Raw genomic sequence first — 27,987 nt, 5'->3', positions numbered from 1 at the left:
GAGACAAGCACTTCTGAATCCCATGTCTGGTGGGCCAATCCTGTGTTTCAAAGCAAGAGGCGACCCAGAAACAGGAGTGGCCCTTCCGACAGCTGACTCAGGCATTATGTTACTGAATATCATTTGTGTTGCATGTTGTGTTGGCTCATTTTAGTGTTCTGTTCTCTACTGTAGAGGGTGGTTTCTTTCTCCACCCTCTCTCTCCTCTCACATAAAGACCCCAACACAGAGCTGGGGAGAAAAGAACAAGGCATGCCCACCTGTAACCCAGCCCTTGGATCAGCTTACTCCCCAACCTGTCCTGGATCATCTGGATAGTTCCTTGTAACAGGCTCTTGACTGCTGAATCTCCCACAGCTATAGCAACAATCCGACCCGGATCCTGGACTCTCAGAAATTCCTCAAGTCGCCTGCTCTCATTTTGGTACTCATGGGTATCAAACTTCACATTTTCCAAAATATTGGCCGTGTCTTGGTCGATGACCCTCACATTGAGGCCCCGGGAAAAGTCCTTCTCAAAGGTATAGGACCCAAACGGCAAGCCTGAAGAATTCAGCGTCTTTGCCAACAATGTCCACGATGTCTTCTGTGCTCCGTGTAACTCCAGTGTCCCGCCAGCTTCCACGCCAATAAACTTTTTGCCAAATGTTGGCATACTTTCGCCTTCATCTGACTTGCCATACAAGGCAATTGTCGCTTTGGATTTATAGCGGCATTTTTCTGCTCCAATATGAAGCGCCCCACCATCCTGGATCAGGATGTAACGAGTCCTCAAAGTAATATTTCTGGATCCATCTTTATCATCCCCAAATACAAGCAGCCCTGTAGAAAACAACATTATTGTAGGCCAGTTTCTGGAACATCTTTCTGAGGCACACAGAAATAGATCTTCCCCTCAAGTAGGAAAAAAAAAAAAAAAGATAACACTTCCACATTGAAGCTTGGAAAATTTTACTTAGAAAATTAAACTCGTTTAATCTCTGCTTAGAAAATTAAACTAGTTTACAAAATAAAGTCAGTGAAAAAGTGAAGAGTTCATATTTCAATCCATTCAGTTTAGAAATAAATCATTTCTAGAAAAAATAAGTCTACAAATTTGAATCTCATGTCTGTGTATGGAAACCCATGTTAACTCTCTCAATTCTCGATCAGTTGTAACACAGATTTCATTGTAAATAATCACCTTTTTTGTTTCATTGTCTATAAATAACGGGTCTTGAGTGATTTGTAAGTTCCTTACAGCTTTTGGATTCCATGGCTTAAGGGAAACTAAATATATTTTCATGGTTAAAGTGACATTGTATTCCAAAATCCAGGTCATCTAAGAAAAGTTTTATAAGGAACAGCAAATATTCCCACATTCAAGATGAACCTTGAAGTCTCTGCAGGCAGGGACAATTACCTACCTCCATTCTGAATGACTATTGAATTCACCAAGACATCTGAGGTCAGGCGGAACATATCTCCCTCCTTGATAACGACTTGTTTTGCAGGATCTTGTCCTGGGTCCCAGTTCCTGAGATGGGGGTTTTGATCTGGGCAATTCTCTATAAAACAACACAACATTGATTTCCCATCCAACCCAGCAAAAGGCAAGAATACCATTAGCTAAATCCAAACATTCTCACCACTGAATACAGTTCTGAATATAAGGTGTTGACATATTTTGATTTCCTGACATTAAGATAGAAATTCTACCCCTTTCCACCCACTAGAAAATGTTAGGTCCTTTACTTTCCCAACATTTAAAAAAAAAAAAAAAAAAAAAAGGAGGTTACCACAAAACTAAGTGGCCAGCATCTAATTCAGGTCAAACTTCACAAGACAGAAAGGAAGTTCCCCTGAACCATCTACTCTGGAAATGATATAAATCAATAGTAAGAAGCGAAATTATAAATGGCCCTTGGACTCATACTTGAAAGTTGTTTTAGATGTAGCTCAGTGGAAGAGGATTTGCCAAGGATATGCAAACCCTGGGTTTGACTGCCAGCACAGCAAAAAAGAAAAAAAAACATTAACAACATATTGGTAAGTGAAAAATGGAAATTGCTAAATAATATGTAGATTAGGTATCCACAAGTTCCTTCCTATGCACAGTGAATCACAAAGTGGGCAATCATAGCCCCTCGGTCCAAGGCAGAGGCTGAGGAATACTACCATATTCAGTCATGTGTGCTTTTCCAAGAAACCGTAAGAGGCAAGATGACTTCTCATTTGCAGAGATGAGGAAATTTCAGATTAGAGCAGCCAAACCCAAGATCACTTAGCAAGCTGAAGGATAAGGAAGTTCTACTTCTAAGAAATGAGGTTCTTCACTTGTAGTGTTCCTTTATTAGAATCAGGTGACAGTGAAACTGCAGCTATTTATGCCTTATTTTCTGCCATAATTAGGAAGAGGAGGGGGGGAAAAATCACAACTTCAATTCTGATCAACTAATAAGCAAGTATTTGTTGAAAATTGATTTGGGCATTTTTTAATACATACTATAAAACTTCTAAAGCATAAAATGAACTTACGTTCAAGTTTATCTGCTAGCTTAGGAAAAAAAACTATGATGTATGATATAATTACATGCTGAACAGGTGGTAGTTACTTTAAGGTGAAAACGACCTCAGAACAAGGAGGGTTGAGGCCAAAGTAACTGCCAGCAGCCTCACAAAACAGTTGGCACTAGACCTAGATAGACCCCAAAGGATGGAGAGTATTGAAACAAGAGGAGAACGAAGGAGCGATAAGAATACTAGATATGCACGTATCCCCTGTCATCCACATCCACGTGGTTATTCAAGTTAGACTAACAAGTCTAACTTGTCTGAGTGTGGCACAAAGAAATTCCATACAGAAAAATTTCCAATTCTTCCCTTTAAACTTGAATAAACTTCTGCAATCATCTTCCTGTTTCCAAGCACTTGTGCTGTCCTCCTCTTACTGCTTTCTCTTAGAAGTTATACTAACTATACTTCAAATTAGGCCCACTCGCTAAGTCTGTGCCAATTACTTTTTTAATTATTTTTTCTCACAGCTGTTTTATGACCAATATTTAATTCTTCAGATAAATCAATGATCGTCATTATTATACTAAAATCAATCCTTGGGACTGGGGGTGTAGTTCAGGGGTGAAGTACTTGCCTAAGATGCACAAGGTCCTGGGTTCGATCCCTAGCACTGTAAAAAATAAAATATATAAAAATAAAAACAACCCATTAGGTGTGAGAGCCCACACTTAGAATCCCAGCAACTTTGGGAGATTGAGGCAGGAAGATCGAAAGTTTGAGACCAAACTGAGCAACTTAGGAAGACACTGAAAGGGCATGAAACATGAAAAAAGGTCGGGGTGCAGCTCAGTGGTAAAGCACCCCTCAGTTCAATTCCCAGTACAGGAAGAGAGGTGGGAAGAAATCCTTCAACTTTTCTTTCTGTTAAGGAAATAAGAAATTTCTCATTTTTTTCTGACATATTACTAAGAATTTCTTGAATTTTGCTTCAACCCACCCTCTCCCTCCCATAAAATATCTAACTAGAATTCTCCATGGTGTTATATAAGAAGCAAATGTTGCCAGGCATGAAGGCACATGCCTGAAATCCTGGCAACTCAGGAGGCTGAGACAGGAGGATTACAAGTTCAACACCAGTCTCAGCAATTTAATGAAGCCCTAAGAAACTTTGTAAGACCTAGTTTCAAAATACGAAAAGGCTGAGGATATAAATTAGTGGCAGTGTCCCTGGGTTCAATCTTCAGTACAAAAGAAAAATAGTTCATTTATGTTCCATGTAACAAGCACCATTCTCAGCTACAGAGAGGGAAATCCCATCTTTTGAAATCTGGAGTTCACTGAAACAGTTACATAATTCCTCATTTAAAATTATTTCCCAGGAAAGCACTTCATTAGTATCATCACAAAAATTCCAATCTTTTCCCTTCCAGTAAAAGTCACTTAATGAGACAACAGTGAAAAACAGCTCAGCCACCCCATTTCCCAGCTACCCACTTTTACAGTAGTAAGTGCATTTGGAACAGCAAAATGCCAAGGCTGAAATTTTTCAGCATACCAGATCTTTCCACGGATAATCTGTATTTATATTGCCAAAATATAAAACTAAAGAATGTTGACTCAAGGAACCACATCAGCAATTCAACATCTTCAATGGACTTGAAAATACCAAGGAAAGCCACAGATTTCAGCTCTGATTCCCACTAGTCTAGCATCCCTTTACTGCAGATAACTTGGGAAGTATGAAACAGCAGCAGTGAACTTGCTTATTCTGCTGGGAGAAGGAGAGAGAAAGTCAATACTGCATATAATGGAAATCAATGTTACAAAGTTGTAATACAGTCTACTGCTTTGGTCAACAAAGATGTTGATATAAACATCTCCTTTCCCATCTATCCTCTCAGAAGTTTTGGCTCTGGGACCCTAAAGCATCCATGAAAACTAAATAAAATAATATTTTTAAGTCTTATGAATGATAAAATGTCCCTCGGCTGTTAGATCCAGGTAAGGAAGCATCTAATTTAACCAAAGGGGGTGGGGGGAATCTATCATAGACTTTGTTTTAAAAAAAAACAAAAAGTAGACAACTAAGGCACCCAAGCCAGGTTGAAATGGTCTGATACTCTCAGTCACAGCCCTGGGCCCTCTGAGTTTTAGACAGATATAGGGGTTTCTTTACAAGCAGTTCTCTGTTGGTATTATATCAAAGCCAAATTACAACAAACTTCTTCAAAACCATTCAAAGTAAATATATTACTATTGAATTGCTAATATGGTTCCTCCAAAAGCAAAGACCATCAAGAAATTACAACCTCCCTGCATGATATTTAACGATGAAGTAATGGATGATTTCTTTTTTCAAATGTGTCAGAATTTACATATCCTCATGACACTTTAAGGATGTACACTGCATATAACCAAGAAATATTTGAAGTTCCTCCTTTGGAACAGTCTGCCAAGCTCATTCCAAACCACAAACAAGTTGTTATTATTTTTAATCACTCATTTTTTAAAAAATGAAATCCAGTTTATCACATTTATGACAAAAAAATACTTTTGGTAGTCCAAAAATCATACTACCACAAAGATTGAAATTGTGCTCCCATAAGAATCCAGTAAAGATTCTTAAAAGCATTTCCAAAAGAGAGATTCCAAGAACAACTTGAGCACCAGGACCAAGTGGAAAAACAACAGGGAAAAGCAAATCCTTGAAATTTATAATTTCCAATGGATTCCTTAAACAACTGTTCTCATTCATAACAAGTTACACCCCATAATGCCTGACCCAGTCTTGGCTAGCTACAGCCAACTTATGGAAATAAAAGTTTTCAAACATTATTCTAATATGTCCTCCTTTCTTCTTTGGGAATGTGTTCTTCATGCACAGCATACACACACATGCACACACACACACACACTCTTACCATCTGGGGCATATTTTGAGGATATTCCTAAAATGACTCCAAGTGCAACAAAAAATGACAAACTAGTTATAGCAAAGCAAATGAAAGTATTCTTGTGTCGCTTCTGCTTCCGGCTTGCTCTTTGTGTTTGCTGTTCTTCAGGTGAGAATGCAAAGGCTGGCTGTGCTTCTTGTCGGATGGAGGTAAACTTGGCTGAAGCTTGGCTCTTTGGAGGAGGTGGGGGACGGAGGGGAACGACCTTCCCTGGAACATAACCAGGTGAACGATGGCTGTTTCCGTTCTGAGTTTGTAGGAAAGCAGGGGAGTGTCCCCTGGAATCAGTGGCATACATGATACCCTGTCACTGTGAAAAGAAAAAATAACAATACAGTTCCGAATACATAAATTGTAATGTCTTTAAAGCATTTTTTTATTGTGGCAAAATATACATAATATAAAACTTGCCATTTAACCATTTTTAAGTTCAGTGGCATTAAACATATTTACAAAGTTGTGTGACCACCACCATCATCCCTTTCCTGGACTTTTTCATCATCCCAAACAAAAACTTCATACCCATTAAATAATTCCCTATTCAATCCCCAGGCCCTGGTAACCACTGTAATGACTTTTTGAAAATCTCAAGTAAGCTTACAGCCCTGATATAATAAATTATGTCAACAATCACCTTCACTAATTGTCTTCTAATGCCACCACTTCTCCACTCCAGCTGCACATTTTAATCACCTGATAACGCTAATGCCCAGGCCACACCCCAAAACAATTAAATCAGATGGCTAAGCCAGGATCCGAGCATCTGTATCTTTTAAATGTTCCCCAAGTGAATCTAGCAAGCCTCTAGAGCCAACTGCTCTCACCAGCTGTTCTCAATTTTTATTATGCCTAAGAACCACCAGGAAAGCTTGTTAAAAATGTAGATTCCTGGGCTCTCTGCCCCTGTGATTGTGGCCCAAATGATGCAAAAAGGGCTCTGGATTTTACTTTTTTTTTTATAAAGGCATCTTAGTGACACTGAAGCAGCTGATCACACTTAGCATATTACTATGCAGAGTTCTTTAAACTAAAAAGTCCAAGTATACTATGAGGGCCATAAGTGGCCCTAGAAAGTTCCAATAGATAGGTGAATTTTCCTACTAGATTTATCTTGAGGTTAAGCAATTTCAGTATTTCTACCTTATTCTCACTTCACTATAGACTCTGAATTCAATCGGTCGGAAAGCCTAACGTCTATCTTATTTAAATCCTGAATTTTTTCCTTAAAAAAGAAGACATTCAAATATTATGGTTTAGGTGATTTTAAAAAGAAAAACAGCTAACAAGCAATTACTACCAAACACTGTTCTAAACACCTTATGTGTTATTAACTTATTTAAGAGACTGCATACAACCAATCTACGAGTAGGTACCATTATCCATTTTGCCTGTGGGAAAAAAAAGAGAGAGAGAGAGAGAGAGAGAGAGAGAGAGAGAGAGAGAGAGAGAGACCTAGAAAGGTTAATAAGCTTTCCCAAACATCACACAACAAATGCAGACAACCAAGACTTAAACCCAGGTACTCTGACTCTGTAGTTCAGGCTGTCAAGTTATACACTGCATCTTTCTAAACAATTGAGAGGCAGTAACTTTAAAGAATGCATTTTTCTAAAAATGTGATCAGAACCTTGCGGAGCATGGAAGGGCATGTTAATCTTGTCAGGAATTTTTCATGTAGAAGTTCACTAGCCTATACAGTACTCAGTTCGTTTTTATTTAGGAAAAACTGACACACACAAAGGGAAATTCTTTTTTTTTTAATTTTCTTATGTTTACAGTGATCACACGCAGGTTTTGAATGAAGTTTTGTTAATTTGTAAAGGAAAGGAGGGAGGGAGGGCAGAAGAACTAGTTAAACCATATACTGTTTTGTTGCAATGAGTGGATAAATAAGATGTGCTCAAGGGCTTTAGGAACATGATGTTTGTCCTCTTCCACTATGTCCCTTCCTTAACTAGAGCATCTCAGCATCACCTGACTTCATTCAATACCCTTACAATTAATCCACCTCATCTGCCAAACAATGAACAAGATTCTAGTAATGAGTGCCTTCCAAATGCTCTAAAGCATCCACAAACCCCATCAAACACAAAACAGTCATTAGAGAAGCCACAAATAAGCATTCCCAGGATTCAAAGGACCTGAAAATTAATGGGGACAGAAAAGAAATCTAATCCACAATTGATGCTGATTTTACATGGGGCAAATAATGTTCTAGAATCAGTGCATCTGTGGAAAACACTAGCTTTGTGGTGTTCGATTTGTGAACAAAAGTAATTATTTAAATAAAGCTTATGCTTCCCAACAAAAGAAAAACACCACCATTCAAGGTGCTATTGAAGAAATTGCTGAATGTACCAGGCAAGAGACCAAAATAATGGATACATCCTGCTGGAAGAAAAGAAAGAGCATAACAAAGAGCCTCCTTATGATCCTCAATTAACAAAGCAAGGACTAAACTAGATATTCCTGAGTGCCAATCTTTCAGAAGGGGAGGGAATTAGGGCCATAATCTTCTCTGAAAGGGAGCGGGAATCCTTTGTTTCTCAGGCTGCAATCCTCTGATACCTCATTGTTTAGGGGTGAGAAAGGTTGTTACTACTTAACAGGCTGGAGGGTCCTTTTGTGTGAGATAATGTGTCACCAGATGTACCCAAGAAAAATTAAAAGGCAGTGAGCGGGGCTCACTGGTACACCGAGAATAATCTGTGTCCTCAAGGTTACAAAATGGCAACCCAGGATGAAAATTCAGATAGTGACTACCCCAAGCTAAAAGCGGTTAGATGATAACTAGAAATACAATCTGAGTCCATTAGCTCTATCTCACTGAAAAACATGCAAATGTACAAGTATTCTTTTCCTAGAAATTAACATATTGTTGGCAATCATAGCTTAGAAAAAAAGCAAAGAAAAAAATCATGTTTTAAGTAGATACCCCCCTCAATTTAAGATTTTTAAGAATGTAAGATGCAATACTTTAAAATTTCCTTTTACACATATGGGTTTACTTGGGGCATAATATTATGAATCGATTTAAAGTATATTAGTTACTAGTTACAGACATAAATTGTTCATGGAAAAACATGCCATTTCACTCATTCAGTAAGCAACTGTGAGTCTCTGCGGTCAGAGGATTGGGGTGAAACTGGGGGACTTACAAAAGCTTGAGTATTCTCAAGAAATATAACTCCTACATTCCATTTTGAATCAACTGTTTCGCAGGCAGAGGAAAACTAGCCAAGGAAATATCATTGAAATGGTGTGTAGGTTCTCAGGCTGTCTCCAATCGCTGCCTAATATGTAAAGTTGTTAATACTACTTGCAGCATTTGAATTTGGCATCATAAAAACAAAGAAGGGAACTACCAGGGGAAAGACAATGAAGAACATCCTCTGGCCTTCAAGGCTTTAGTGCAAACATTATGCACCAATTCAATTTTACACTGACCAATTTCACTTCGATGCGGTGTGTGTGTTTGCATTATATGCTGGTTTTTAAAGGGTTGTACTTGTAGTGGAAAGAACAACCTATGTAGAAGGGATCTAGCATATTTTACAAAACATTTTAGGGGTATTACAGCTATGATAACCCCTAAAATAAAACAGATAATCCAAAAAGGGAGATGATCCAAGTTATTCATATTGAAATTGGAAATGCATTCCCTAGTTTTGAAAAGCACAATTTTGGGGGCATTTAGATATTCCTTGAAAGGATTATTTTGTGAGTATTTACTGGAAAACAAAAAGTGGTAGTTCAAAACGCTTGTTATACATCAAACAAGTTAACAGGCAATTAACCGGTCACATGGGCAAGATGGAGGCCATAGCTCCAAAGCAGAGCACCTGCCCAGGTTCCAACCCCAAAACCACAAAAATAAAATTTAAAAATTTACAGAGGCAAGTTAGGCAAATATATGAAGTAGTTAATTGAAGAAATGACTAAGACTATGAAAACATCACAGACTAAAAAGATATACATATATAAGGAAAACAGTCAAAGAAGTACCTAGTACTTTTGTCTAATTCTCAGCTGTCCCCCCAAAAAAGCTTAAAAACATTATTATTTCAAATAAAATTCTTTTCTTGGATAAAGAGTACCTTACCTCAAATAACAGCTTGAGGTAGGAAGGACATATACAGTTGGTAAGAGCATTCAATTAATTTATTTTACAATAAATTATAATAAGTAATCACAGAATGCAAACTATTTTTAAATTTCAATAACATTAAAGATTTAAAAAAAATCGGAAAAGGGGGCGTGATTTTGAAAAAAATCTTGAGATACTCTCATTCAAAGTTTTCAATTCTGCACCGTCCCTTTTACAAGGCCTTCTCAACATTTCCTGTGTCCCCTCTTCTCTGTATTGTGCTTCAAACTCTAAGAGGATCTCACTACTGGACGCCTTAGGTTCCATTTATGTACTTGCCCAAACTCCTGCAGTGAACAATTTGCCTCTTGAGACCAGGGTGAGGTCTTTCTTGTCTTGGTGTACTCATAGGATATTACACGTAGGAGGTACTCAGTAAGTGGTTGTTGAACTCAGATAACAAATTCCTGCAAAAGAATTCAACATAATACTATAGGCACGCGCACGTGTGTGTGTGCGCGCGCGTGTTTATTCATATTTGGGAGAAAATTGACAGATGGCTGTGAAAGAATGGACATTTTTTTAAGCTGTCTGAGGTTACCCTCCCAGTTATCTTAACTCCCTAAGGTCACCCTCCCAGTCATCTCAACTCCCTAAGGTCACCCTCCCAGGAATGGAAACAAAGCCCTTAAAGCTGTTCCAAGAAACAGCCCCAAACAGAGAATAAAAGGATAAATTGAGCCAGATAGCCAGATAGTGATCAAACAGAATGATTACCAGAAACTATTGACCAGAATCTACGCCCTATTGTAAAACATTGTGAAACATGTTGTATGTTATCAGCAAACCCAGACCCCCCTTTGAAATTTCCCGGCAGCTTTGTCCCCCCTTTTCCCCCTTTCATGTGTGACTCCTCCCGATGTGTGGTTTCTGCCTTTATAAACCTACAAGATTTTCTGCTAGGGACTCGACTCCTGGAGTTGGGTCCCAGCGCGCTGGAATAAACACCTCTTGCGGTTTGCATCAAGTGACGCCTCCTGCGGTTGATTGGGGTTGCCGTCCATCCATGGGACAGAGTTGGGGGCCCTTTTTTGGGGGCCTTACATTTGGGGGCTCGTCCGGGATAAGACGGCCCCCCCTCATCCGCGGAGTCGACCTTGGAGGTAAGAAGGGGTACCCCGAAGTTGTCTGTCTTTGTCTTGTGTTTTGTTAGTTGGTCTGGTTCTGTGAACGCGCTTTCGGTTTCGGTGGCAGCCGTTCGGTGACTCGTGAGAGGGGCCGGACAGTGGCCGGTAGACGTGCCTGGGGGGCCACAGGTTGCAGCCCTGGGGGACGCCCTAAGGGTGGAAGGAGAGCCAGGGACGCCTGGTAGTCTCCGTCGGTAAGGGCGCTGATGGGGTTCAATTGGTGGATCAGAGATTGGCGCCTGTCTGTATCTGGTTCTGTTGTGTGTTTGTGGCGGAGGTGGAGGAAGGGTTGGAACAACTGGGGGGTTCTGGGCCCGGGCTACTCTCGGGTGGACCCCAAAGGTTCCTTCTCTGGACTCCCCCTCCCAACAGCCCTAAAGGGTAACTTAGCAAAGTAGCTTCAGTCTCAAAAGTAATGAAAAATAAGGTCTCATAATTTTAACATCCAACCTGTCCTGATGAGATGGCTAAAATGCCTTAGACACAGAGTTTCTGTTAAAACCTGTTAGATCCTTCCAGATCTCAGTCCAGGCTTGCATTGAAATATAAATAAAAGAAGCCTAAAGGCTCAGTAGGAGACTGGTCTCAAACCCAGGGAAAGAAAAGGTAAAAAGAGTCTTTAAAACTCCAGCAAAGTAAATGCTATATTTTTAATTATATGTTTTTTTGAGCTCATGATTTTTTGATCAGTTCTATTTTTTATTCAACTAGAGTTTTTGAATATCTGTTACACTGCAATGGAGATTCACCTATAAAGTTACAAGGGCTTGATTTTGTGTTATTTGTATGTTGTGCTGTCTGATGTCATGTTTTGTCTGTATCAAAACTGAGCGCTCCTAAAATTAAGATTTAAAAATGGATCCAGATACTTTTAATTCACGTGATTTAAAAAGGTTCAAATTGGGTAAACTAATAAGAGTAAAATGTCTTTGAAAATAACTTGCAAGTCTCTAGGTGGTCAAGCTAATAAAATATTGATGTTAATAAAATGTCTAATATCAATTGTTTCTAGGACTTTTCAACAGGAAAGAGACAGCAAATACTGTACAGAACACTTGTCTGATATCTTGGTTTTTACAGAATAAGTGAATTAGAGTTAACATGTATGGGATTACTCTAATGTGTTTGTAGAGATATCTGATTAATTTACAAAGTTAAAATGCTAATTGTCAAATAACATCGAGTACTTTTAACTCCTTGAATTCCATGGGGTATCATACTTAAACATTATTGGTGTTTTCATAGGTTGGTAAATAAAAGGGTTTAAACTTGCTTTGTGTCATCACTAAACTAAAAACAAGGTTACTAAGAGTATGTCCTAACAAGTGCAATTCTATATACAAAGGGTCCCAAAAGTTTCAACTGTGTTTCAATTAGAGTACTATAAACAACAGAATATTTAATCTTATTAAAATAGAGTAATTTATCTAAATTCAGAAATTTCATAAGAGTTGTTTCAGAATGTGAACAAAAAGGGGTCAACGAGTAGGAAAGAGAAAATAAAAGGTTCTGGGTATGGAAATATATTTAGTAAAAGGAAAAAGGAAATGTTTCTGGGTAAGAAAGTGCTTGTGTGATGAAATACATGAGGGTCTAAGTAAGTGCTAAGAAAGTCTATGTAAGTAAAGGGCAAGTTTCAACAAGTTTGTGTGTAACTAAGTTGGTTATATGTATGTGAGACAGCTAAAACTATTGAAGGTTTTTCCTAAGGTGAAATACTAACGTTCTGATATAAACCAAAGTTTAATCTATATGGTAGAATGACATGGTAAAATGACAAGGATTTGAAACACTAATTTACTCTTAACTTTGTGTCTATTAAGTTTTATTCTTTAGAACAATTAGTCTTAAAAATTGGGGTGTATACAATTATGATTAAACAACTATTATAGAGTATTGTACTTTGTTACAGAGTATACATTTCTCTTTAAAAACTCAATTTGGTAAGATAAAAGTGTCAAGGTATTTGTGAAATGGTCACTAGTTGTATATTAAATGTGTTCATATTTTTCAGGACCACAAGTTTTTAAAGCAACTAATTTATTAAGCTCTGCTATCCTCCAGATTAAACTTGTCTGTAATGGTAATCTTAATCTTATAAAGAGTAAATTTTATTGGGGATTTATTTCTATCATTTAATGTTCTATTATAGGACCTGCTATCAATAGGGTATGTGTAAAATTTGTTACTTTTTACACTGGGATAAAGAATTTCAAATGTAAATGTATTTCTAAACATTAGAGTCTGATTGTTTAAAGGTTAATATTGTGAAACATGAAAGAAACATGAAAACATTTTGCCATTTAATCACAAAAGGAAAGTTAAAAGCTCTCTCAGTGCAGGCCATTTAGCTCATCTCGTACGTAGAGTTCCTGACTCTCAAGCGGGAGGCCTGGGTTCGAGTCCCAGCACTCTCGGATTGTGGAAATAACAAAAGTTCTTTCAGCCTTTCTTTGATTCATGTTTTAGATACTATGTTAAATTGTGTTAATTATAAAGTTTATATAGACTCAGGAAACAGTATATGTAAACTACTTAATGATATTTAAGGAAGAAGCAAAGATCAACATCAGAATTAGAACACTTAAGATCTGTAAAGAGCCCTGCCTTACCTGAGATAAGGCTCTGCCTCCCACCTTACTGCATGTTAGAGTGACTCCAAAATAAGCCAGACTTCAGCTTATTTAAAGTTATAGTCAAAAGATTGGTTCTTGTTGTAAAAGTACTGTGATCTCAAATAGGGGATAGAATATAGTTCTCAATCAAAATTCAAGATAGCTATTATACAAGCTGAATATATTTTTACTCTTGCTAATTTCATTTTGTAAAACTGTTACCTGTTAATGTTTTGCAGAAGTAGCTGCTTCAAGAATATACAACCTAGGTAACTTGTGATAATAAGCCATCACCTATAGAATAGATAGTGGTAACTTCCAGTACTAATGCAGACTCCAGTTAGATAAAAGGGTAAATAACTGTAAAGTTATGGACATTAAAGTTAAAGCCCATTACTCTTAATTTATGACTGGTGAGACTGGCTTGCTGGATAATTAAGATCAAACTTAGAAATTGGAGTTAAATACAGAGGTCAAGAAAAGTCCATATTTGGGTCTTGCCCTCAACATTAGCCTGAACCCAGGGAATAAGAGAACTTCTCTAAGGAGCGTTGCAACTCTGGGTCACACAACCTCCTGATCAAGGAGATTGTTGACTAGAGGATGAAAAATCATCCAGTGCATCTGCTGCAGAGGAGGGTCATGGAAAAGGGGAAACATCCCTTGATGTTTCTAAAGGAAGTCACCCCATCAAGAGACCCTGCCTAACCAAAGTCACTGGTGGAGCTAAGGAGCCGCTCTTAAGTTCTGTACGAGTGACCCCTGTGGGACTCAGCTGACTCTTTAACAAGACAGGAACCAGGTCAATTTGACCAGCTTGATCTTAGACACCCAGCAAAACAGTTAAAACCAAAGTATAGCCATTCTTGGGCATTTAAAGGAAATAATAGTTAAATGTAACTTTAGATGTAGCCTGATAACTATCAGAGAAACTGCCAGAGTCAGAAGTTTTTAGTCAGTTTAAGGCCTGCAGACCTTCCTAAGCTACACAGGTAGACTTAATCTATGTTTGCCAGTATGATTATCTATTTCTAAGTAACAGAAGTATAGAGATCTCTACTAAACACAGGTTATACCAATAAAGGGATATTTTACAAAATCAGATGACATTAAGTAGCTTAACTATATTTTTTGGGGACATCTATGGCAATGTTAAAGTCCCCAAATAAAGGCCTTGTTCTCTCCAGCCTTTGCTAGGCCTAGTTATGGGAACAATTTCTCAGTTCTTCCACCTCCTGGTGAGAGATTAACTTCTGTCATTTTCATGATACTCAGTGGCATATTTCAGATGCTGCAACATTTACTTTGTGCTAATCTCATTTCAGTACTCATGTCTTTTTGTTCTTCTATCATAGAAGCAGCCACCCCCAGACGACTTTACAACCTGCTCTTCTCCAACCAGGCTTCTTCCTGGGACCCCTCGATTGACCCGATTTTTTAAAAAGAAGGAACTCCAAACTGCTTGCCCCTCGCTGCCCCCATTCAGCTTCGAAGCAGCCAGAATGACCGACGCCCCTTTTCATTTTCTTAACAAGCAGTTATGGGTTCCTAAAGCTAAAGGGGGGAATGAAGCCAGAATTGGGAATAGGTAGTTAGTGTAGAAATAGGGGATCGGGTCAAATCGAGGAAATGAAACCATGAGGTCATTTGCCTCTGCAAGTTGGAGACTGCCCCTGGAAGAATGGAATGTCAAGGATCTCCGGAGGCCATTGATTACCAAATTTACCTGCCTTTATCAAGGACTGTTTATCAAGGACTGCAAACAAGGGGCTGCTAATTGGTTGCCCGCCCCCTCGGCTCTTGCCTGCCTGAAATCGCCTAGTCACCTTCATCAGGGAAAGAATAAGTGCTGTACAGGTACTAATGCTTAGGCAACAATACCAGTCCCTCCGCCAAGGAAATAGCTTTGGAGAAGAGTATATAGAGACAGAAGTTCCATGATTAGAACTTACCAGAAAAGAAAATGGGGAAATGAAAGAATGGACATTTTTTTAAGCTGTCTGAGGTTACCCTCCCAGTTATCTTAACTCCCTAAGGTCACCCTCCCAGTCATCTCAACTCCCTAAGGTCACCCTCCCAGGAATGGAAACAAAGCCCTTAAAGCTGTTCCAAGAAACAGCCCCAAACAGAGAATAAAAGGATAAATTGAGCCAGATAGCCAGATAGTGATCAAACAGAATGATTACCAGAAACTATTGACCAGAATCTACGCCCTATTGTAAAACATTGTGAAACATGTTGTATGTTATCAGCAAACCCAGACCCCCCTTTGAAATTTCCCGGCAGCTTTGTCCCCCCTTTTCCCCCTTTCATGTGTGACTCCTCCCGATGTGTGGTTTCTGCCTTTATAAACCTACAAGATTTTCTGCTAGGGACTCGACTCCTGGAGTTGGGTCCCAGCGCGCTGGAATAAACACCTCTTGCGGTTTGCATCAAGTGACGCCTCCTGCGGTTGATTGGGGTTGCCGTCCATCCATGGGACAGAGTTGGGGGCCCTTTTTTGGGGGCCTTACAGCTGAAAAAAATAAAATGCACTCTCATTCAGAGATGTTTGATTTTGTGTAAGTATACTCCCAATCTGTTAAACTACAAGATTCCTCTGTTCCTCCCTCCCCCTACCCCACACACACATAAACTGAAACTTCCCATTTAATCCTTCTTCAACATTCTTCAGGCTCTGAGAAATTTAACTAATCTCTATGAGTGTCTCTGATGTGGTAGAAATTAAGAACATTACTTCAAACAAATACAAAATCTAATTGGTGACTAAAAAGTGTAATAACAACTGCAGACAGGAAAGTTAGATAAAGAGTGGTAAACTACCTGGACAAGTTTAGCCTTTTATAATTTTTTTCAATGGTTTAACCACACACTATGAAATGCAGTAGGCACACAGAAAATAAGGAAAACATTCCAGCCACTTTATATTGTTAAGCTGACAGCCAAGAAAGACTGTTTGAAAGGAAAGTCTTTTGAATATGGAGGCTGCAGCAGTAATTCAGAACTAGTGAGAGTTCTTTAGAAGGGCTGGGTTCTAATGGTCTAAGGCTGAGATGCCAATATGCAAAACAAATTCACTACCCTATAATTATCACTTACTGGAGTAGTTGAGGACACTTGCCCACAGGCTATATCATCAGTCCCCAAATCAACAGTTCTTTCAGCCCAAGGCAGAGGGGTCCCAAGGCCAGTGTCAAAACATGCAGACTGGTCCTATATTGAACACTTAATGAAAATCCAATTATTCTGACTTATTTAAATTCCTTTTAATCCCACCTACACTTTTTATGAGAACTTTTCTTGGGATGGGGAGAGGGTACAGGGGTTTGAACCCAGGAGTGCTTTACCAGTTCTTTTTTATTTTTCACTTTGAGACGGAGTCTCAGTAAATGCTGAGGATGGCCTTGAACTTGTGATCTTCCTGCCTCAGCCTCCAGAGTCACTGGAATTATAGAAGTGCACTACCACACCCAGCTTATGAGAATTTATTTTTAATGGATAGTTTAGGCATGAAGAATAGACAAGAAGCTAGGGTGATCTAATTTATTCTTTTCTTTTTTTTTATATCAAGGACATAATTTTAAAACAGTATTCAATCCATGGGTAAATTCCACAAGTTCCAGACTTTGCTTTACAACAGTTCAGATATAACAGATCAAAATTTGGCCAAGAAAACTTTTCCTTTCATTAAGATCTTTACAACATACTGACTGGTATGCCCAAAAAGTAAAAACATGAACCAAAAAGTAAAACATTTCAGAAACAAGGTATGTGTGAATTATCATGAAAACAAATCATGGATTTTATTATTAGTACTTCTGAGCCAATAAAATATTTAAACAGTTCCTAACAGCCTTAAATTTCTAGTTAATGAATCCACATTCCCAACTTACTTAAAAAAAGGCATAACAGAGAATAACAAGGTGATTTTCAGTTTGGGGGTTTTAGTTTTGGTTTTGTTTTTCATTTGTTTTGGTGGGCAAGGTAGGTATTTCATTTAGTTTTGTTTTAGATTTAGATTATGTCTGTTGATAAACATGAGTTCAATATCTTGATTGTATAAAACTGTTCAACAGAAATAAACAGGCCATGTGTGGTGACATATGCCTGTAATCCCAGCTACTTGGGAGGCCAAGATAGCAGGATCTTGGGTTGGAGGCTAGTATGGACAACTTAGTGAGACCTAAGTCTCAAAATTTAAAATTCCTTTAAAAAGAGCTAGGGATATAACTCAGTGGTAGAGTACTTACCTAACAGGTGTGAAGCCCCGGGTTCAATCCCCAAGGAAGGAAGGAAGGAAGGAAGGAGACAAGAAATAAACTTAGCAAAGTTGCCCATTAATTTGTCGATTTTTCAAATAAATATTTAAGTGTGACCAATTTTCTCATGAAGATAATATACTTAATCTATTACGTAGATTTTCTATAAACAAAGAGCTTTTTGAGAGGGTCTTTTTATACAGTGTAGAAGAATATGATGTAGTACCCAATCTACTTCCAACGTGGACAGAATAAAATACTTTTTCTAAAACAAAGAAATTCAGCATAAATGCTAAGTTGATACATACAGTTACGTGGAAGAGATTGTTGAAAAATGAATTCCACTTTCATTCAGAAATCTGTAGGATTTCATGTAAGATCCTAAGATAAACCAATTTTTCCCTGAAAACAGGAGATTCCAATTTCCTCCAGTTAGTGGAACATGTAAGTCCCTCCTGCTTTAACTAACTCTTATACAAAAAAAAAAAAAAAAAAGTAACCTGCAGTAACGCGATGTTAACCAATCAGTTTTTTTCTATTGCTGTTTTCTTGTTCCCACTGTTCTGCCTCTGCCTGGTCAGGAGCTCTCCTATTTTAGTGCATGGAGGCTGTACCATTCATGGATTTCCAATTAAAGGCCAGCAGATCCATAAGTAAATTGGCTGTAATTTTGTCTTTCAACAGAACTAAAAGATAAACTGCCAGATGTTCTGGAAAATTAGTCACTGAGGGAGAGGGTCATTTTACCTATCTGTCCTCTGCTCAGTCTTGTTTCTTTTTCCCTATTATTATTCATCAGATTCCTTTCCCTCCTTAATTCTTTCTACTGAGAAGCTGCTCTCCTCGGTCCTCCCCCCACCCCCATGCTCCTTAGACCATCCCCCAGGCCCTCCTGCCCAGCAGCTGGTAAGACACAAGAGAGGCTTCCAACCTGCTGACAGTGACGGATGGCTAGGCAGGGCACACAATGGTGGTGCAGGCATGTGTCAGCCTTGCAGCTGACCTTCAAAAGAACAAACCAAAGCCAAAGCCTGACCTGAGGGAGGCTGATTTAATTAAGGTTACAGCAAAGGCCAGAGCTGTCTGTGGGCTGCATTCTCTACAGAGTGCCAGGGACAACGCTTTAAAATACTTCTCAAGAAGAAAGAGCCAGGAAAGTTATGTTGGAGGAATACTGAAAAGTGGAGGGGCGGGGGGATAAAGCCGAGATGTGTTGGAGAAATAAGTATAGGCACACCAAAGTTCAAGATCTAGTGATATACAGGCATTGAAATGCAATGACAATAGGAAATACACAATGAGTATGTTTTGACATGCCTTTCAAACCAAAACTGGGCTAGACGAATAATCAGATGTCCAAACTCAAATGATCCAGGGCTGCTCACTCAATCCATTCTGTTAATGGCAGGACCAGGTCTCAAGTGGACCATTTCTTTTAACTGTAATACAGAACTATTTTTAATACAATTTTAGCCACTGAGAGCAAAACATTTCCAAACAGGGACAAGTTTAGTTTTGAGAATCTCTTGAGGACTCTGCTAGAAAATGTAGACACAGTGGTGAAAAAAAAAAAAAAAGTCTATAAATCCTCCAAAGAACTCCAAGCCCAGTGCTGAGAGGATGCGGGGGAGACAGCATGAGTGAAGGAGAAATTCCAGGGCACGTTGGGACAAAGAAACTGGTCTGGTGGGTCTGAAGAGGTGATCACCTGAGTTTGTTAAATGTCTATGAATGGAAGTGAGTTTAAATTTTCTAAAAGTCCTGGCAAATTTACTAACCCAAATGTGTACCATCAGACCATTATTGATAACTTCCTTACTTTATAAGTACTCACTAAAATCTACCACTAAACTCCCACTAAAATAACAATACACTGTATAACACACCAATAGGGCAGGGAAACAATAGACCCGAAAAGTCTTTCCTATTCTTGGAAGGCAAGTTTCAAGCCAAAATACAAAACCCAGTCTTTACCTCTTCCTAGGGCATGTGAAGCCGAGGCTAAACAAATGGACCACATGAACTCTTCTCACCGGTTGCCTTCTGCTAACCAAGACTCAAGGATGCCAGAGTCAAAAATCAGGACCTCTGTGAACAAGCAACTGCCCAGCACTATGGCGATGGTTGGACTTTGTGTATCTAAACAGGGATACCTGAAAGCAGGACAGGCTATTGTTACAAACACAAACAGGAGGCAAGAAGGTTAAAGTCAAGCTAAGACCACATGGTAACCAGGCAGCTGGGAAGTTACCCACCAGCTGATCCTATACTGGGAGCAGTTCCCATACAGTAAGGACAGGCAGTATCCAAGTCAGGGCCGGCCCTTGGGGAAGCAGCAATTGTTGTGAATCAAAAGATGTCATTAACTGTGCTGAAAGGCCATTCAGTCCTCAATTGGCCTTTTAAGCAATATGTGGTCACATACATCCTACTTCCTATCAAAGTGCTAGCTCTTCAACATGAGCAGCACTTATTTATGCTTGAATATGCCACTGGCTGGGAAATGGCTATCAGTATATACATATCGAGCAATTAAAGTCACACCTTTTTCATTCAAGAGGCATAATTTTTTAATTCTAATATAAAGATCATTTTATAGTGGTGGCACTCTTGGTCTCAAAAAATAATGTTATATGGGGTTTTTTGCTTTGTTTGGTCACCATTTTAAAAAAATGATTCATTTTTTCTCATTCCTTCTGAAACAGGACTTGGGCATTTTTCTGAGTGCTAAATTAAACTTGCCAATTCCTAAGATGTTAATAATTAATTTTCCAATTTCATTGTGTGTGAAAACCATTCATTATTCAGGAAAATGAGTCACCATTAGCTTGGGCCATTATGACAACAGAAGGCTTGCAGCCTCCAAAGGGCAAGACAGTAATTTGGGGAAAGTCTCCAAATCAGTGAGTTTCAGTCTTGAGAGAGATTTGGTAACAAACCTGATGAAGACATCTAGTTTGTGGCGAATAACTGTATGTTCTAAGATACTTACATCAAACTCACAGTTAATAAGGGCAATTCTTTTTTCTGAGTGGCTCAATGTGGATTGTAACTCTTCAACCAGCAATGTCCTAAGAACCCTTCTAGGCTGTGTTAAAGCCCCCTTTTTCTTTTTCTAATACATTAAAGCTAAAAATGCCATGATCTTTTTTCAGCAAATTTTTCATTATATAAAATTCATCAAATGCTGCCAAACTTTTACTTACTGTCCAAACTAACATGAAGCCCTGATATAATAAATGTAAAAGATGTACCACTCTTCGTGCTATAATGAAAATGTGTCTTGCTACAAATCTGCTTATGACTTATCTAAGAATAACAATTTCCAAAGAGTTTTGCTTCACAGATCACAGGACTAATTTGTTAGGAGATAATAATTACAGCTTCCAAGTCTGCTTCACTTTTTTAAGAGGTATTTTAATAAAAACCCCATGTCTCATTTATCTTTGTTCTGCTCACAGAAAGCAGCAGGACCTTGCACATTTTAGAAATAAAACAAAATATTTGCTAAAGGTAGGTCTTGATGATCAACACTAAAGCTTTCCCAAAGCAAATACAGGAAAAACAAAAGAACATACAAACTATTTCTAGTATGCCTTTATCCTATGATTCACAACACAAATCTGAATAATGTTTCCAGGAACTTGCTTCTTAGGGAAAAAAGTACACTTCTACAGTATTTTAAACTTGGTCCTGTTTACAGAAAATGCAAGTAAAGCTAACATTATTTTTACACTTAGTTCCTTATTTGACAGAAATTTATTACAAGTAACATCACCCCACCATGATCACCAGATTATATGTAAGTACTGTGAAATGGAAAGAAGATATAGGGTCTGTCTTTAACTTGGATGCAATGGGTTTCTATGCCCAAATGCAAACTATTTGACCATGAAAATATTCAAATAACTATATTGCTAACAAAGCTAAACTGAAATAAATGAGAATATATCGCGGGGGGCAGGGGGCGGGGTGTCTGGAAATAGAGACAAAGGAGGTCTTGTCCCTGCTCAGTCATTAAATTACTATATGACCTTACCTAATTAGTGAGCCTCTCTAGGTCTCAACTTCCTTCTTTTAATATTATTTTTAAGATCCCCTAGAACTATATGCTAGGATTCAGCACATGAAAAATTGTTCAGAAAACCAATTTACATTCATATCATCCCCTTTCTTCAAAAAAGTCATTTAACGTTTAAATATCTGAGTTTGGATTTCTATCAAAGGCAATTTATTAAAATGTCAGATGAGCTTAATTCTATTTCAAGTAGAGAACTAAAACAAGTATTGCTTACAGATTCAAATTTCACCTAGACAGCAGCTGCTGTTATTGAGAGAACAGCCTTTAACAATCTAGTTGGAAATTATAACTCTTAACAAATGGAGAAAATTAGGTGATTTTCACGGTCTCAAAAATGCAGATACAGAGCTTCTCTTGCTTTCTTTTCCTCTTTTCTTTCCCATATGCATCTTGTAAGAGGGAATTTAGGGCCAGCTTGGCCTGGGAGGCAGGGTGATAAGCGGATGTTACAGTACAAACTCAGACAAGCCCTTCTTACTCCATGGATGCACTGTACCAGAAAGCTCATCCTTCTAATTAATTCTCACAACCAAGGGTTGGGGACATAGTTCAGTTAGTAGAGTGCTTGCCTCACAAGCACAAGGCCCTGAGTTCAAATCCCTAGCACAACCAAAAAAAAAAAAAAACTCACAACCCAAATGAAATGTAGAAGATTCCCTGTGTCTGGGATGGGAAGAACCCTGCCTAGGTGAGGAATACCATATAACAATAGCTAGAGCCTAAAATCCAAAGACTTGCTTCTCCGGAGGGAACTCAAAACTATCTGCAAAAGGCCAATAAATTGGAAATCTGTGGCTAAGACCAGTTCAAGCTATGGTTTATATCTAATGATAACTTTTAAAACACACACATATTAAAAGCTCCTTTTAGTAACACACAGCACTAGCTTATACAGTATTTTAGCATATACATAGCAAATTTAATCCAATTTTATCCTCAGAACATTCCATAAAGCATTTGAAAACTCACTTTACAGATGAAGAAAATCAGAGGGGATTTGCCCAGTAGCAAATGGTTAGCAACTGTCAAAATCTTGTTTGAAACTCAGGTCTGACTTAAAGCCCTTCAATCTTTACATTCTAAAATGGCACCCTGATACCAGTTTACAGTCCCATTTTTTTTTTGATTTAGTAAATTTTATTTTTCAAAAAACTGTTCCCTAACCCCACTTCCAATCAGTTCCTTCTCTGGTTTCTTAAAGATTGTGCATGATGAGCCAGACACAGTGGCACATGCCTGTAATCCTAGCAACTCAGGAGGCTGAGACAGGAGGATCTCAAATTCAAAGTCAGCCTCAGCCACTTAGCAAGGGACTTAAAAACTCCACTGTCTCTAAATAAAACATAAAAAAATGGCTGGTGATATGGTCCAGAGGTTAAGCACTCCTGGGTTCAACCACAGATACAAAAAAAAAAAAAAAAAAGAATGTGCATAGCGGTGCCCCAATCCCTTACACACTTATTAGACCTCCCAACTATTCATTTCCTTGTCTCCCTGGCTATACTCATTTCTTCAACAGCAGAAATTACATATTATTCATCTTGGTAGCTAGAAACCACAACATGGGGTATATCTTGGTGCTATGTGGCTCCCCAATAGAAGCCACTCCACCCACGTCCCTCTCCCTACCAACAGAACACTCCATGACGCAGGTGCTGAGACTCCTTCCAAACGAGTCTATTGTAATTCATGACCTAATTACAATAGGTAATTAATAATTGTTAGTTCAGTGGAGATGGAGGGATGGTAGGTAGGTAGATGGGAGGTGTAATACTCAAATTTGTAGAACACTTTACAATGTAGATATTTACATGCAGCATTTCAAATATGAGTCTCAAGCTGTAAATCTGATAGTGATGATAAAAGTTTTCTCATTCTGAAACATGATTCATCTTTCTAAATTTCAAAAACTTGCACAGAGGCACATGGCTAGTAATACCCTTTCAACTTCAAAAATGGCCCACAAGGCTACTTTACCCCCACTTGTCTTTCATTTTCTAGGTAGCTGTTTGAGGGCAGGTTTGGTTAATTCTACTAGAATATAACTAGTAGAATGATTACGCTATTCAAGTTTCCTGTTGTGACTCTGTGACTTTGACACTTCTGAAATTCACTGGTTATGATTAGATGAAGGAAGGAGACTTTACTCAATTAACCATGACACCAAAATTTCACACAAGCACCATGCAAGAATTTACAGATGCTACTTCCTTTACATACACATGTGCACACGCACGCACACAGACACCCAGTCCTCAGCTTACTCTCTGATCCACAGGCTGATATAATCGAACAGCAGAAGGACTCAGGGTTCAATCCTAATCTTAGTTTTCTGAGCATGTAAGTACATATAGATCAGATAAAATAGCACCAGGTAGACTGAATTGAAATATGGAAAACAGACTTCAAGTTCCAAACTGTCCAGCTCCTCCAGTACAAACACACAGAAAGCCAAGGGGAGTCACTTCACGCACAGATAGAACAAAGCACCAAAAAGTGCCACCGAATGTTTACTAAGTAGAGGACCATACTTATGCACCCTCTTCTGCTTTGATCATAACACAAACTCAGAAGAACCCTTTGAATAGGTAATGGGGCACCCAACCAGATCATGATGCCCAGACCAATTATAAAAAGAGAAAGCTTCCCTCAACGGTCAAATAAACATTAACAACTCTGTTCTACCCAACCAAAGAACTATAAAGCTACTTTATATGTATTTGGTTTTAGCAGTCATTTCCTGGGAATTCAGGCCTCCCTCAGCTCAGAAGCCTCTCCTCCTTTCTTTAAATTCTTCTCACTTTTCCCTGGAAGGAGCTCACATCTGCACACCCTCAACACGTGCAAATGGGCAACATAGCATCATGCTGTCACACTGAAACAAGGGGAATGAACTCAAGGTAGTGAGAGGCTCGTGGGCAGAATTAAAGTTCTTAAATTATTGGGCACTCTGTCTTTATCTCAAGTGCTGATGAAAGGAGACATATATCAAAGTTTGTTTTCCTAACCTTATGTGGAGAATTTAAGTGAGTTGTTTCCGCTCCAGGGAGAGGTCTGGTGACACACATCAACCCTCAGCAGAGAGCATCCAGGGAAGTCAGGACCTTGGATTTATTGCTGAAAGTGCAGTAACAAGCAGTAACTGCAGCACTTTTTGGGTCCTCAGCGAGACAGCCCCTCTTTGGCCAAGATCCCCCAACTCTGTAGAGAAAAGCTGAGAGTGGGGTCCAGTGCTAACGCCATTCTCCAGCTTTAAACAAAGTTGCATGCTATTTTAAAGCCTCATCTTATCTGAGGAACACAAAGTGAAGTGGGAGATGGGGGACTCACCAACCCAGGGGTGCAGTAACGAAACAAAGATCCCCTCCAAACACACAAACGCGCGCGCACCGAAGCCGAAACTCTACAATGCACATTCCATCAACCTTTTGCTGCAGCCGGCTTCCTGTGGGGTTTAATCCCAGCCCTCTTCAGAAAATTTAAGGCTGTTCACACAGACTTTCAAAGATCCATTGTTCCCGTCCTCGTAAACGTAATGAGAAAATACAAGGAAAGAAAGAAATCAAGGCACGGTTCCCAAGGACCCTTTCTTTACGCAAAGAACTGACTCCTGGGGAGTCTGGTTACTTCCAACTCAAGACTGGGAAAGGAGGCGCGCGGCAGAGGGAGGGAGGGTGCTGCGGGAAACAGGAGGATGTTTTTCATTTCTGCAGAAATGCCCAACGCTAAAGCGGGCCAGGCCTCCAGGGAGAGGGAAGGTGCGCAAGAACCGGGTCTGCGCCCTCGCGGTGGACTCCTAGGACAGCAAAGGAGGCGGGGCAGGGGGGCCGGCGTTACCGCTTCTTACCTTCCCCTCCCCCGCCTAGCGTCGGTTAACTCAGGTGCCTACGCAATGATCCGCGGAGACTGAGCGGAGCTCCTGGCGTCGTCGGGTCCGGATCTCCTCTCCATGGCCAAGGAGCCCCTCGAGCCCCAGCGCCCGCCGCCGCTGCTGCTGCTTTTACGCAACTGGTAACCGCAGCCTCTCTTGAAGGTGAAACACTCTCCTCCGGGGAGTGACGCGCACTTCCCTCTGCCTCGGCCTCCGTCTCCTCCTCCTGCAGCCCGGAGCCCCGGCGGCAGGGGCCTCGGCTTGCGCTCTCCTAGAGCAAACGCTCGGCTCTCTCCGTTCCCTCCCCTCCGGGAGGAAGAGGAGGAGAATCGCGACCCGGACGGCGCCGGCCCAAGCGTCCCAGAAACAATAGGGGGAGAGACGGTGGCGCGAAGCAGAGCGCGTCCCAGGAGTCGCGTTTGTCCCTGGTCGGCGGGCGCCGCGGCTCACTAGGGTCGCGCTCAGCCTCCGCCGGCCAGACAAGCGGCCCGGCTTTGCTGGGCGGAGGGCTGCGGATTGGGCGGGCGGACGGACGAGCGAGAGCGAGGGGGGCGGAGGGAGAGGAGGAGCCTGCGGCGGGAGGAGGCGGTGGCCTCGCAGAACTCCTCCTGCCGCCTCCAAGGGCGGTGAGCTCGGACTCGACCCGCTCAGCGCCACTCGCTGCCGCGAGCCGGAACAACGCCCTGGCGCACAGCCGACCGAACTGAGCACCTACAGCGTCCCGCTGCGCCTTGCAGACTCCTACCTGTGCTGTTAGCGCGCATCTGGCCTGTTCAGAACTGAACCGGAGCCCCTCATCACCCCAGCTGAGCTTTGTACTGCTCCCCTGTCACCTCCGGCGGAACCTGAGCCTGTGTCCCCCATCACCCTCGACTGAGCCCCCATCCCCTCCGGCTGAATCTGAAGACGCTGCGCCCCCATCACGCCATGGTGGAACCTGACCCTCGTACCCAGTGACTAAGCTGGACACCACTTTTTCAGCGAACATTGCTGAGGCTTACTCGGCGTCCCATCATTCCCAAATGAACTTTCTCAAACTCCCACAAAATTTTCTGTGCATAAAGTCACCGCAACACGGCTGCCCCCACCTGGCCAACTAGGGGTGCTGGAATCGTAGTCCTCTCCGAAGAATTAGGCTGCTGGGACTAATGGCAGTTCCGCTGGTAGCCTGGAGCATTCCCAGCATCCAACTCTCAGGCCAGAATAAATATACCTGCATCTCCCCACGCCCCCTGCCCGCGCCATCCTGCTGTAGCTGCCTCTTAGAGGGGCGGGGCGGGGATGCTGAAAGCCACACCCCGCCCACCCCAGTGCCAAAGTACTTCTCTGCGGACACCCGCACTAGGTCTGGAGGGGCATCGACCCCCTCGCGGAAATTGCTGGCACAGAGAAAAAGTGTTGGCTCACGCCGAGGGCGCGGCCGGACTTGATCCATCATCCCCAAGAGATCCCGAGTTAATGACAGCTGCAGAACTGCCAAATCCCGGCCATCATCATTCTCTATTTCATTAGGAATTGGAAATCTTCCCTCTAGGGAACCCTTTCAGTGAGTACTGTACAGAGAGGATTGTTCACTTTTCGGGGATGCTCTTCTTTTGTTTGTTTTCCCCACCCTTCCAATAAAAATACAGTCATGTAACCATGACACACCCAGCAGGCAGGAAGGGGAATACCCTATTTCAAGGGTTTAAGTTTAGGACTTTGTAGGAGTCAGTGTTTCCAATCTTGGCTGATGATAACAATCCGAGACACTTTGGTTTAAAAAAAAAAAAATGCATTCCCAGACATCGCCCCATCTACTGAATCAAGAGCTGTTAGGAAAATGTAAATTGGGGGAACCGTGATAGGATGTGTCCACAATTAAAACCTTGGAAAGATGCTCCAAATAGGACTCCATATACTGCTGGGACTTTAGGAAACAAGTACCCAACTGCCTTCAGAGCCACTGTCTCTTCAGGGAGAGGGAGGAAAGAAAGATCCTTAAAATAGGGCAGATGGCTTTTAATGACAAGTCAGAAGGGAAGGGATCATTTTACTGGTCCCTAAGTGAATTGTTTAGAACTATGCCTTTAAAAGAGAGTGCAGATGCTGGGGAAGTAACAAGAGTTTGATCCCCAGCACCCCCCACCACACATACACACACACACACACACACACACACACACACACACAAATAGGCAGAAACTGTCACTACCCTGTGTGGTAGTCTGAAAAATGCTCATTCCCCCAAGATACCAGATTCTAGTCTCTGGAACATGTAAATGTTAACCTGTTAGTAATAGAAATAAGATTTAGGCCTATGCAGTTGAATTAAGGGTCTTGAATTAGGGAGATTATTCTGGGTTATCAGGGTGGACTGTAACTGCAACCACATGGACCCTTAAAAGAGGAAGGCAGGAAATCTAACAGAGATGAAGAGAAGGTAAGTGACTATGGA

At 40.5% G+C, this 27,987-nt stretch overlaps 1 protein-coding gene across 1 annotated transcript in view; it reads right to left on the bottom strand.

Moving 5' to 3' along the window:
• CEMIP2 (cell migration inducing hyaluronidase 2) overlaps nt 1-26,231 on the bottom strand; it is a 125,903-nt gene extending 99,672 nt beyond the window's left edge. Inside the window, 4 exon segments of the mRNA XM_079112054.1 lie at nt 261-822; nt 1,407-1,547; nt 5,418-5,760; nt 25,527-26,231. Of these exon segments, the coding sequence (XP_078968180.1) occupies nt 261-822; nt 1,407-1,547; nt 5,418-5,748 (1,034 nt within the window). The 5' untranslated portion in view covers nt 5,749-5,760; nt 25,527-26,231.
• Between the last annotated feature and the right edge of the window lie 1,756 nt (nt 26,232-27,987).

This window comes from Sciurus vulgaris (assembly GCF_902686455.1).
Source record: "Sciurus vulgaris genome assembly, chromosome: 15".
Lineage (NCBI taxonomy): Eukaryota > Metazoa > Chordata > Mammalia > Rodentia > Sciuridae > Sciurus > Sciurus vulgaris.
Note: the sequence above shows the minus strand (reverse complement) of the source record. Positions and strands in the feature narration are given on the sequence as shown.